The sequence below is a fragment of the Oculina patagonica genome, chromosome 13 (assembly GCF_052425735.1).
Source record: "Oculina patagonica isolate OP01 chromosome 13, crgOcupat, whole genome shotgun sequence".
NCBI lineage: Eukaryota > Metazoa > Cnidaria > Anthozoa > Scleractinia > Oculinidae > Oculina > Oculina patagonica.
In genome coordinates this window covers 23,489,941-23,503,719 of record NC_135770.1, presented here as the reverse complement: position 1 = coordinate 23,503,719, position 13,779 = coordinate 23,489,941, and the positions used below count along the sequence as shown (strand labels likewise).

At 37.7% G+C, this 13,779-nt stretch overlaps 2 protein-coding genes across 2 annotated transcripts; both read left to right on the top strand.

Annotated features, from left to right (window-relative positions):
• The first annotated feature begins 515 nt into the window (after window positions 1-515).
• Window positions 516-3,600, top strand: LOC144636462 (putative skeletal organic matrix protein 5). Its single transcript, XM_078495675.1, has 4 exons — window positions 516-897; window positions 1,021-1,063; window positions 2,778-2,904; window positions 3,034-3,600. Exons 1-4 carry the CDS (start codon window positions 642-644, stop codon window positions 3,556-3,558), a joined length of 951 nt encoding a protein of 316 aa, XP_078351801.1. The 5' UTR covers window positions 516-641; the 3' UTR covers window positions 3,559-3,600.
• A 3,190-nt stretch (window positions 3,601-6,790) lies between these two features.
• Window positions 6,791-10,626, top strand: LOC144636608 (putative skeletal organic matrix protein 5). Its single transcript, XM_078495820.1, has 4 exons — window positions 6,791-7,010; window positions 7,169-7,214; window positions 9,221-9,347; window positions 9,999-10,626. The coding sequence occupies exons 1-4, from the start codon at window positions 6,791-6,793 to the stop codon at window positions 10,524-10,526; spliced, it is 921 nt and encodes a 306-aa protein (XP_078351946.1). The 3' UTR covers window positions 10,527-10,626.
• Window positions 10,627-13,779: the final 3,153 nt, after the last annotated feature.

Sequence of the window (13,779 nt, the reverse complement as noted above, 5' to 3'; positions counted from 1 at the left end):
ACAGAACAAAGGACGTACAGAAAACAACAAAGTGTGATGAGCTACATGAAACCAGCATAGTAACTACTTATCAGCACGATCTATGGTTTAAAAACGAAGTACAATATTAATTTACTAGTAAACATATATTGCATCAACAAGCTATAACTACACGATACATGTCATAAGTCAAAACTATTTGAGGGTTTCAGTTTCCTTTGGTCGTTCTTTGTTAAAAGAATCAGGATTTTACCAACAGACAAAAGTACCTCAGTTAATTCAACTCGAGGGAACTCACCTCGTACAGAAAAGTACGAAGTGTGGTGGTCTGCACGAGATACGCACAGTTACTACATATACATATCTACACGATCTGTGGTTTAAAAATAGTTTTAGTATTATATAGTTTATTTTTAGCTGTGTCCTCTAATTAGTATGTTCATACCCCAGGCCATAAAGGCTTTGACACTTTTAAAAAAGTTTTTCATTCATTCATCGACTCATTCAGGAAAGTTTTGCTTGGTATCATATTTTTAAGTATCGTTATCACGTTCCACTAAGCTTAGTTACAAAAATACTAAGGGTAAGACTACAGGTTAATCACACAGAAGCAACAATCTACGGAATTAATTTGAGCCAAAAATTTCGGAAAAATTTTCAAAATGCGCCTGTCTTTCCAAGCTTGTTTCATTGCCTACTTCTTTGTACTGACCGTGAATGGAGTCAAATCCACCCCATCATGTGCCAAACCATACGACAAGAAGATGGCCTGTAACCTGATTTGTAACTTTATGCTTGATTCGGACGCCAACGATGCCATGAAAATGTTACAAGCGAAACTAGAGAGCCTTATGGCAATGGTGAACAAAACATCTACTCCGCCGCCAACAGCTTTACCTGGGACACCAACCACAACAGGTATTCACGTAGCGTTTCTAGTCAAATTTGAGTTTGTTTCGTATTCCGGGCCTTGCAGCTAAACAAGCTAAGCACAACTAAAAGTTGCATGTAAACAAGAAACTTTTATTTTTGTTTTTACAGCCGTTCCTCCGTCATCGTGCAAGGAACAGTATGAAAGAGACAAGTAAGCTGGTCTTTTAAACTATATGCATTTTGCTGCTTTTGTTTTGCTTCATAATTAAATACTACTTATTCGAAGTACCAGTGTGTGCTGCTTTGGCTGGAACAAAACAAAACTTCCCATTTTGGGATCTTTTGGCCATAGGTGTGGCCGTTTATTAACATAACAGTGACTGAAAGATAGCTGCTTATATAGCTATTTTAATTAATATTGTCAGATATAAGCACGAACTAAGCCTACGCAACAAGACCGAGTGGTAGTCAGGCGCGGATCCAGACAGGTGTCCACCGTTTTACGGAAATCAGTCAAATTTTCTATTACAAATATATATTTTTAAAGAAATTTTCATAGTCTTAATACCCAAAAAAACCCAAGCAATTTGTTATCATCCTGTCCGAAATACCCAGAAATGGCTCTTTAGGAATTCAAAATCTCTGTATATTTTTTTCGGGGGATCATGTTCCCAGGGTAGCAGGTCATGTCACCCCATTGCACGGTCGCTTAAAAGTTACGTTGCCCCAATTAAGTTCAGTGGCCCCCTAACTTAAGTAATGAATTCCAGTATTTGAAATACCTTATAACTCGCTGAACTTGTGTATGAAAAAAAAAACAACAACAACGATCTAGTTACGCGAGGGTAGTGTCGAAAACGAAGACCCGATCGAAAACGAAGACACGGAAAACGGGCAAACTTTTTGCGGTGACGTGACATGGATTTTGGCAACGTGACTTGGGGTGACCGTACAATGGGGCCACATTTTCTACATCCGTTCCCGGACCTAGAGGTTCGTCATTTCGGTGCTTCTGTTATCGGGAAATGGTCATCATTTTTCATGAATCCGCGCCTAGTAGTCATAGAAATCTACAGGTTATATTTTCGCGCATGGAATATTTCAACGGTTTCCTCGCATAAGGCCTTTTTAGTAGCTTTTCTTTTAATGTAACAGGGCTGCGAGTTTGGAAAATTCTTCTTAATTTAGCGTGGCCAAAAAAGCTTGTTTATACCCTTGTCTGAAGAACTGAAAACGTGCAAAATCACGATTGCCATTAGTCATTTTACCTCATTAGTATTCAGTACGTGCAGCAGCTCTTAACCTCTACCCAAAGTATTTCCTTCAATCAAGACGCGTTAGGCTTAACCTTTGATTCTTGGTCACATTTTGAACAAGGTCGCAATGGACCGTCAAATGGCCAAAAAAATTAACCGTCAACCGTCAAAAACTCAATACATTTACCGTCAACCGTCAATAAAGCCAGCCAATATTAGCCATTAACACTATCAGGTATCCTTTATTAAAGGGAACCTCCACTCTTACGACAAAAAATAGTGCCCAAATTCCAAACTTAACAGGAAAAGGGAGTAATAAGAATAAGGGAAAGAAATAAGTAAGTAAGAAATAAGAAGCTAGAGTTTGAGGCTACGCTTGAGGCTTGAGGCTTGAGGCTACGTCTCGAGCAATTCTAACGCTTCTTTCGTGCTCTTTAAACTTTCCGCGTGCATCCGTAACTCGATATAGGAACGCTAAGCATGGACCATTTCTTAATTATATCTGATAAGATTCTATACAGTAAGAAGATCCGGTAATCTATTTCGCAACGGTGGTTCTTGTTAATTTACCTTCGTTTTCTGATTGGTTCCATTGTAAGAAATATTTAACAAATATTTTCTGCTGCATCCTAGTGACATTTTCTAACCATAGACGTTTCTGTTCCATAGCTCGACGAAGAGCCAAGTGTTTACACTGATGTTTGATTCACAAAAAATTCCTGTTTACTGTCACATGGGGAACTTTGGGTGTGGAGATGGAGGATGGACGCTGGCCATGAAGATTGATGGCTCAAAAGTAACCTGTCCTTTTTTGTTAGAGTAACATTCCCCTTCTTCTTTTCCATTGTTAACTTTTCCTTTCAGTTTTTTATGCCATTCTGTGCAAGCTGCATGTGAGTATTGAACATTTTTTTTTATATTTCAGAAAACGTTCCATTACAGTTCTCAGTTTTGGGCCGACAGAAATGCCTATAATCTTCTTGGAGGCACGACTGGGTTTGATTTACAAGAGACTAAGTTACCGACCTACTGGAACACACCCTTCTCCAAGATATGTCTTGGTATGAAGATCGGCCATGAGATCAGATTCACTGTCATCAACAAGCAGGCTAACTCTCTGTACTCACTAATCGCTGACGGGCAATACCGCGCCACCTCACTGGGTCGTAACACGTGGAAGAAGCTGATTGGTTCCCAGGCATCTCTTCAGACCAACTGTAACAAGGAAGGCTTCAATGCTGCAGGAAGTAGTAATGGCTATGCTCAAGCAAGAATTGGTATCCTTGGAAACAATGAAAATGACTGTGCAACCCCTGATTCCAAAATTGGTTTTGGAACGGGAGGGGCAAGTGATGACTCCAACACATGTGGAAACAATGCAATTGGTGGTCATACAACGGATAACGGTGCCAAAAACATCAAAGCCATGGGGTACATCTTGGTACAGTGAGGGCTAGAACTGGCAGAAAAATCTAGTTTAAAATCTAGCTTTTCCCAAGGCAAGACGAGAAACTGTTGAATTTGCTTAAAGTCACAAATAGGGATTTGTAGAATTGACATTTAAATGAACTCGTTATTTTACTTCTTTTGCAATTTGTTCTCAGTGAACGATTTTAACACTATTTTAACATTTAACTTGACATAACGTAAAATATGTTATTTGGCAACAAAAAAAAGTATAGTCAATAATTACCTTCGTGTTCATTTTTGGTTTAAGATAGTTTTTGATTAAATCGTTGATACCACACGAGATAATAAAGTTTCCCACTATCGCTCAGAATATTTGCAGTTATAACACGTGGTAATGTTTCCTCGTGCATTGTCGCTCAGCATCCTACAGGCAGGTATTACAAGCTGTTGTTTTATCACGAAACAAGCTGACTTTACTCGGTAGTATGCGATTAATGATTTTGTATTGATAGGCTGTTTGTCAGAATCAATTGTTATAGGAAACAGGCAACATGTACACTTCTTGTCTTTTTATAAAACGGTAATTTAAATTCATATTCTTTCGTGTTAATAAGATAAGAGATTTAATTTAATTTAATTGATTTATTTGCCCCATAGCTTCTTACAATTTCCACACGTTACATACATAGCTGCTTCCGGAAAGGTTTATTATAACATACAACATAAAAACCGGGCATAAAAGCGTACCCGAAAATGCTTAAAGGTATTATGGATAGTGGTAGTTTGCAATTTTTGATCCAATTGCAAGTTCATGGTCTCTTAGCGCGATGCAAGGAGAAGATAATAAATACTATATTCCTCTGATTGAAGTTGTATTCCGATTTCTCCTTCCGCCCATGACGCTGAAAAAACATGAACTTCAATTAAACAGCAATGTTTAATCACCACCCAGAATGCCTTTCGGCAGTGTCGTGTAAGGTGTCTTGCAGGAGACCTTCTTGGAAACAGCTGCATGTGATTATTTTCACCTATTCGTTGTCTTTTATTTAATTTTAATTGTTGTCGTAATATTTTCTCGTTAAAATTTTGTTTCGAGAGGCTAAAAATGTATTTAAAGTTCTAAAAACCCCAAAACGTTTTTGACACTACGATCATTACTAGAAATTTGAAATTTTCATATAACTTGGTTTTGTTTCATAAGGTTATTCCTGAAGGGAACAGTTTGGCGATGTAACAGTGTTTTTGTTTGTTTTGGGTTGGTTTTTCGCACGCAATTTTAATTATTCTAAAATTATGATAATAATTATTTTTTGGAAACAAATTGCACGAACTACATCACAAATGATATTTTATCTGACAGCTTGTAGAAACCTTTCTGGTAAACATTAACTCTTTGATGATGTACGGAACATTATTGATACTAAGTGTAGTGGTTTTATTTTTCATTGTGTTCCAGGTTTTAAGGATCCCTCGCAACCATTATACCTTGCGCGCGCGAAGTGTGACATCCGCCATTTTCTCTGTCATTTAAATTCGGACGTTACGCATGTTGAAAAAAAAACTTCTTCCATCCTTGTGCATTTACTTAACTGAGGTCTTAAACTGTCACACGTCTTTTAAAAATTATTTTATAAGTTATTTTACCATTTATTTTTGTCAACTAGAGTGAAAACTGTACGGCGAAGCTCTAAATCTTATTGCATTGCTGTAAGTTTTGTTACTGGAAGTCTGTAAAATAGCTTTTAGCAGTTTCACATTGATCTCTTTCGTTCTTATGTAGGCTCAACGTAAAATATAAAACCTAAACTCTCGTATGTAAACAAAAACAAAGGCGTGGCTGACTAGATTTCTTTCATAGCGGATGCAGAGTGTGAGAACCAATTAGCTGTATTAGATCAAACAAATCTGCCAATCTAAAGAGATATATTGCATCAGCCAGCAATAACTACACGATACATGTCACAAGTGAACACTGTTTGAGGGTTTGCATTTTAGGCTTTCTTAGTTAAAAGAATCAGGATTTTACCATTAGACAAATCTACCTCAAGACATTCCTGTTAAACTCCTTGAAAGAACTCACTACGAACAGAAAACAACAAAGTGTGATGAACTGCACGAAACACACACAGTAACTACATATCTACACGATCTATTTTTTTTTAAAAAACTAAGGACAATATTAAATTTACTAGTGTACCTATATTGCATCAACAAGCTGTAGCTACACGATACATGTCATAAGTAAACACTGTTTGAGGGTTTTCATTTTGGTCTTTCTTAGTTAAAAGAATCAGGATTTTACCATTAGATAAAACTACCTCGTCCGCATGCAATTCTTGCTAAACTACCCTAAAATACCTACCGAGAAGACGACGAAGTGCGGTGAGCTGCACAAAACACCTACATTAACTACATATCTGCACGATCTATGGTTAAAAAACGAAAGACAATATTTACTAGTATACATATATTGCATCAACAACGTATAACTACACGATACATGTCATAAGTTAACGCTGTTTGAAGGTTTTTATTTTGGTCTTTCTTAGTTAAAGGAGTCAGGATTTTATCATTAGACGAAACTACCTCAACCGATTTTTGCTAAGCTACTCGAAGGGACAAACTACGTACAGAAAACAACGAAGTGCAATAAACTACTCAAAACACTGACAGTAAATACATATCTGCAAGATTTATGATTTAAAAACGAAGAACGATATTTACTAGTATACATATATTGTATCACCAACCTATAACTACATGATACATGCATGTCATAAGTAAACAATGTTTGAGGGTTTTCATTTTGGTCTTTCTTAGTTAAAAGAATCAGGATTTTGCCATCAGACCGAACTTTCTCAGGTAATTCCTGCTAAACTACTTGAAGGAACTTACGTCTACCTAAAGAAAAGTACGAAGTGTGATGAACTGCACGAAACACGCACAGTACTTACATATCTACACGATCTATAGTTTAAAAACAAAGGACAATATAGACTGTTAAGTATTATTAAGTTTATTTTTAGCTTCGTTCCCTAATTAGTATGGGTATATCCCAGGCTATAAAAGCTTTGACACTTCAAAAAAGTTTTTCATTCATTCATCGATTCATTCAGGACATTTTCGCTTCGTATCATATTTTTAAGTATCGTTACCACGTTCCACTAAGCTTAAGTGCTACAAAGGTACTAAGGGTAAAGCTACAGGCTAATCACACAGGAACAACAACCACGGAATTAATTCGAGCCAAGAACGTCGCACAAATTGTCAAAATGCATTTGTCTTTTCAAGCTTGTTTTATTGCAATCTCCCTCGTACTGACCGTGAATGGAGTCAAATCCACCCCATCATGTGCTAAACCATACGACAAGAAGATGGCCTGTAACCTGATATGTAACTTCATGCTTGATTCGGACGCCAACGATGCCATGAAGATGTTACAAGCGAAACTAGAGAGCCTTATGGCAATGGTGAACAAAACATCTACTCCGCCGCCAACAGCTTTACCTGGGCCACCAACCACAACAGGTATTCATCGTTTCTATTCAAGTTTGAGTTTGTTTCGTATTACGGGCCTCAACTAAACAAGCTAATTTACTAATTTAAAAAGTTGCATGTCGGTAAACAAGAAACTTTTATTTTTGTTTTTACAGCCGTTCCTCCATCTTCGTGCAAGGAGCAGTATGGAAGAGATAAGTAAGCTGGTCTTTAAAACTATTTGCACTTTGCTTTGCTTTATTTTTATGTTTTTGCTTTGCTTTATTTTATGCATCTTTGCTCCTTCGTAATTAAATTCTACTTATTCAAAGTACCAGTGTGTGTTGCTTTGGCTAAGCTTTGTTTGCTGGGACAAATCAAAACTTCCCATTTTGGGATCTTTGTGACCACAGGTGTGACCGTTTATTTACAGAACAGTGGCTGAAAGAGAGCTGCTAATATAGCTATTTTAATTAACGTTGTCAGCTATAAGCCCGAGGTAAACACAGCCTACGCAACAAGTTCTAGTGGCAGTCCAGATCCAGACCAGTTTCCATCGTTTTACGGAAATAGGTCAAATTTTTTATTTCAAATTATATATATTTTAAGTGTTAAAGAAATTTTCCTAGTCTTAATAATTTATATAAATAGAAAACAATTTGTTTTCATCATGTCCGAAAACAACCGGAAATGGCGCTTTAGGGAGTCAAAATCTATGTATTTTTTTTTTTTTCGGGGGAGCATGTTCCCAGGGTAGCAGGTCATGCCACCCTGTTGCACGGTCGCCCTAAAGTTACGTTGCCCCAATCCAGGTCACGTCGCCCCAAAACTGAAGTTACGTCGTCTCAACCCTAAAGTCATGTCACAGGGCACAGAGGAGTCAAGTCCGCAATTCAAAATCTCTACCGTGCAAAACGACCTTCAAAAGCTTTTCAAAGCGATCGTGTGAGCCGTACCGTGATGCAATGCCGTCATGCGATACTTGTTTACAGATCGTCTGGTGATATCGTATTCATACCCTCATGCGACATCCGCAGACATCAATGTTTGTGGGCGTTACCAAATAAGTTTAGTGCCCCCTTAACTTAAGTAAAGTATTCCTGTATTTGAAATACCTAATACCTTGCTTAACTTGTGTAAAGAAAAAAAACATCAACAACGATCTAGTTACGCGAGGGTAGTGTCGAAAACGAAGAACCGATCGAAAGCGAAGACACGGAAAACGGGCAAACTTTTTGCGGTGACGTGACATGGATTTTGGCGACGTGACTTGGGGCGACCGTACAATGGGGCGACATTTTCTACATCCGTTCCCGGACCTGGAGGTTCGTCATTTCGGTGCTTCTGTTATCGGGAAACGGTCATCATTTTTCATGAATCCGCGCCTGGTAGTCATAGAAATCTACAGGTTATATTTTCGCGCATGTAATATTTCAACGGTTTCCTCCCATAAAGCCTTGTTTAGTAGCTTTTCTTTTACTGTAACAGGGCTGCGAGTTTGGAAAATTCTTCTAAATTAAGCATGGCCAAGTGAAGCTTGTTTGTACCCTTGACTGAAGAACTCTAAACGTGCGAAATCACGTTTGCCATAAGTCGTTTTATATCATTAGTATTCAGTACGTGCGGCAGCTCTCAATCTCTACCCAAAGTATTTCCTTCGGTCAAGACACGTTAGGCTTAACCTTTGATTCTGCGTCACATTTTGAACAGGGTCGCAATGGTATTAGCCGTCAACCGTAAATTGGCCAAAAAAAAATTAACAATAAAGCCAGCCAATATTGGCCCTCGTCAGTCTCAGATATCCTTCATGAAAGGGAACCTCCACTTTTACGAGAAGAAATAGTGCCCAAATTCCAAACTTAACAGTAAAAGGTAGTGATAAGAATAAGAAGAAAAGAAATAAGTAAGTAAGAAATAAGAAAGAAATACGAAGCTACAGTCGCTTGATGTTACGTCTTAGCAACTCTAACGCTTGTTTCGTACTCTCCAAACTTCCCGCGTGCATCCGTAACTCGATAAAGGAACGCCAAGCATGGACTATTTCTTAATTATATCTGATTAGATTCTATACAGTGAGAAGATCCGGTAATCTATTTCGCAACGGTGGTCCTTCAGTTGCAAATTTACGTTCGTTTCTGATGGTTGCAGCATAACAAACATCTGATAAATATCTTCTGCTGCATCCTCGTGACATTTTCTAACCATAAACATTTCCGTCCCCATAGTTCGTCGAAAAGCCAAGTATTTACGCTGATGGTTGGTTCACGAAAAATTCCTGTTTACTGTCACATGGGAAACTTTGGATGTGGAGATGGAGGATGGACGCTAGCTATGAAGATTGATGGCAACAAGGTATGTAACGGACTCCCTTCGATACTTTGGGTGGCTCGTAATGGTTTATATATTCCCATCTTTGTTATTCTATTACAGCCACACCGATAATGTTGAAGTGAAACTTCTAGTACAACTTTGTAAAGGTTTTACCAGTGATCAAAATTTAAGTCACCGTGACGTCAAAAATCATTGCAATGGAAACGTCCAAAGTGGTCAAAGATACCTTATATTTGCTTTTTTGAGGCTAAAATCTTAAAAACTAGACGGTATTTTGTTTTTGTTTTTCATATAATTTGGTCTAATGGACAAAACAAACAATCTAACATTTTTTTTTTAAATCTGTAGGTGGGGTTCAGAGCCACCTTAAATTTATGAAAACATAACGTAGCTTCAATCATGCCTACAGAATTTTTTAAAAATTGGCAAAGATTTTCCTTTTGTCGGTTAGTTAAAAATTTTGAGTCTCAAAAAGTCTAAAATAGGGTATATTTGACCTCAAATGACGTTACCATGGCAACGACCTTACTTTGCTCATTATATTTTGTAAAAATTGCCCAAGTTTGTACTAAAGTATTTCCCTAAATTTTATTAGTATAGCTGCAATAGAACACCAAAGACGGGTATATCTGATTCTGACTAAACAGAGCAACATTTTCTTTTGTATTTCAGAAAACCTTCCATTACGATTCTATTTTTTGGAGCAATAGAGACGCCTATAACCTTGCAGGAGGCAAGACTGGGTTTGATTTACAAGAGACCAAGTTACCGAGCTACTGGAGCACACCCTTCTCCAAGATTTGTCTTGGCATGAAGATCGGCCATCAGATCAACTTCATTGTCATCAACAAGCAGGCCAACTCTCTGTACTCACTGATCGCTGACGGTCAATACCGCGCCACCTCACTGGGTCGTAACACGTGGAAGTCGCTGATTGGTTCTCAAGCCTCTTTGCAGGCCAACTGTAACAAGGAAGGGTTTAACGCTGCAGGTAGTCACAGTAAAGGTGCTGCCAGAGCCAGAATTGGTATCCTTGGAAACAACGAAAACGACTGCGTAACCACTGATTCCAAAGTTGGTTTCGGAACGGGAGGGGCAACCGATGATTCCAACACGTGTGGAAACAATGCCGTACAGGGCCATACATCGGATAACGGCGCCAAAAACATAAAAGCCATGGGGTACATCTTGGTGCAGTAGGAGCTAGAACTGGCAGAAAAATCTAGTTTAGACGCGTTATAGCTGCTCCCAAGGCAAGATAAGTCTTTTGAATTTGCTAAGAGTCAAAAATAAGGATTTGTAGAACTGAGATTTAAATTTATTTAAATTTGTTTAGTTTGTTCTCAGTGCAAAACTATTTTAAAATTTAACTTGATAAACGTTTTCGACTTGTTGTTGTCATGATGACAACAAGTCGAAAACGTTTGGTTTTCTTATAAAATTTTTATAACTTTTTAGCCTTGTAAATTGTAAGCCTTGTAATTTTTACCTGTTTTAGCGAACATTATGACAGAAAATATTTTATTGGCAACAAATGGAGTATAGTCAACAATTGCCTGCGTGTACTTGATATAACCAACGATTTGATATTACTTATTCGATTTGAGATATTTTTTGATGTAATCATGGAATCCCACGAGGTAATAAGCGTTTCCAAGTAACATTCAGAATCATTGCATTTCAAACGTATGTGGTAATATTTCTCATGCAGTGTCACTCAGCAGGCAGGCAGGTATTCAAGGTATCACTAGTTGAGCACGAAACAAGCTGATTTTAGTTGGCAAAATGCGATGATGGATTTTGTATCATCTAAGTTAGGTAATTTTATTGTTTTAGTTTTATTTAGATTTTAACATTTTTAATATCCTATTGTATTAGTTTTAAATTTCGATTTTTTCAGTTGGGGTGATATCTTAAGATTTTTTACCGACTTAATAAAGTGTAGATGTAGATGTATTGATAGGTTCTTTGTCAGAATCAATTGTTATAGCGATCTGCAACGTGTCCGCTTTATGATTTCTTAATAAAACCGTAATATACATCATGTTTTGCCTCCACTACACATCCGGACACACATCTCAGTTATAAATCAGGGTGCGTTGGCCAGCCCAGCCACCGTCCCGTTTATATATTCAATCTCAACACCTGGCAATACATATCGAATATTGACCAAGCGCGTGAGGTCAAGATGGCAGGATATTGGCCAAGGTTTTGTGGTGTGTGTTTATGGACCGAACGAGGTAGCATAGAGGTCCATAAACACGCAAAAAAAGAACGAAGCCAATATCCCGCCTCATTTGATTGAACAAACTTGGTCAGTAAAGGATTTATTATATGTACATGATTTTTTTTGAGCACTGAAAATGAAGCCAGTTAAAAGACGCACGCTAAAATCATTTCATTTATTTAAAACTATAATGAGAGACTGCCAAATTCGCGAATGAATCGAACGATGCAAAACGATGCAAACAAGCAAAATTCAACTCTTTTTAACCTTTAAAAGGATATTGAAATGGCTAAAATTTGCGAATCAACGTTGAGTTTGAAGGCAACACGAACTTCAATCAAATAACAATGATTTATTACTACCCAGAATGTCTTTTGGCATCGCCCTGTAAGCTGTTTTGCAGGATATGTTTCTCGAAACAGCTGGATGTGATTGTTTCACCTATTTGCTCTTACAAAAGGGAAGCCTCGAGCCATGTGGTCCAAAATTGCTGAAGCTTATCCCGGTTTCTATAGCATTAAGCGGCTAGGAATATTTCTTCTCCCCCTCCCCTCCCTGGATGGGATGCTAGTCGGTCGTAGGATACCTCCAAGCATTATGTCGCCGATGCCCATTTATACACCTGGGTGGAGAGAACACCAAAAACACAACGCCTTGACCCCGGCCAGGCCTCGAACCCGGAGTCCGACGCACTAACCATTAGGCCACCGTGCCTCCCAATTTTAATTGTTGTCATAATATTTGCTCGTTAAAATTTTGTTTAAAAAGGCTAAAAATGTATTCAAAGTTTTAAAAAACCCAAAACGTTTTCGACAATACGATCATCACGAGTGGTAAATGTTTGAAAGTTACATACAACTTGGTTTTCTTCCATTAGGTTAATTCCGAGGGGAACAGTTTGGCGATGTAACAGTGTACCTGTTTGTTTAGGGTTAGTTTTTCGCACGCAATTTTAATTTTTGGAAACAAATCGTACGAACTACATCAAATGATATACAGTGATATACAACTTATAGAACTAATGCTGCTGAACATAAACTTGTTGTACAGGAGAATATTGTACATAGAGAAAAAAAAAACTCGTGCGACTTGCAACGATTTGATGCAAGACCAGCCGCACGGAGCATTATTGATACTGTTTGTAATGGTTTTAATAGCCGGATGCATAGCGTGAGAACCCAAGCTGTATTGGATCAAACACATCTGCCAATCTGAAGAGATATATTGCATCAACTATAGCTAGCTATAACTAGACGATACATGTCATAAGTGAACACTGCGTACGGGTTTTCATTTTGGTTTTTCTTATTTAAAAGAATCAGGATTTTTACCACTACCTCAAGCCAGCTGTCAAGCAATTTTTGCTAATCTACTCGAAGGAACTTACTACGTACAAAAAAAAAACAACAAAAGTGTGATAAGCTGCACGAAACACTCACAGAAACTACACATTTGCACGATCTATGGTTTGAAAACGAAGGACAATATTTACAAGTGTACATATAGTGCATCAACAAGCTCTAACTACATGATACATGTCATAAGTCAACACTATTTGAGGGTTTTTATGTTGGTTTTTCTTAGTTAAAATAACTCCATGATACATGCATGTCATAAGTACACAGTGTTTGAGTGTTTTCATTTTGGTCTTTCTTAGTAAAAAGAATCAGGATTTTACCATTAACAAACTTGCTCAAGCAATTGCTTCTAAACAACTCGAAGTAACTTACTACGTACAAAAAAGTACGAAGTGCGATGAACTGCACGAAACATGCACAGTAAATACATATTTTCACGATCTATGGTTTAAAAACGAAGGACGATATAGACTGTTTAGTATTATTTTTAGTATTATTTAGTTTATTTTTAGCTGTTTACCCTAATTAGTATGGGCATATCCCAGGCTATAAAGGCTTTGACACTTTAAAAACGTTTTCATTCATTCATCGATTCATTCAGGACATTTTCGCTTCGTATCTTTTTACATACATACTTAGGGTAAGACTACAAGTTCGTCACACAGGAACAACAGTCCCCGGAATTAATTTAAGCCAAAAATGCATTTGTTTTTTCAAGCTTGTTTCATTGCAATCTCCCTCGTACTGACCGTGAATGGAGTCAAATCCATCCCATCTTGTGCCAAAGCATACGAAAAGAAGATGGCCTGTAACCTGATTTGTAACTTTATGCTTGATTCGGACGCCAACGATGCCATGAAAATATTAA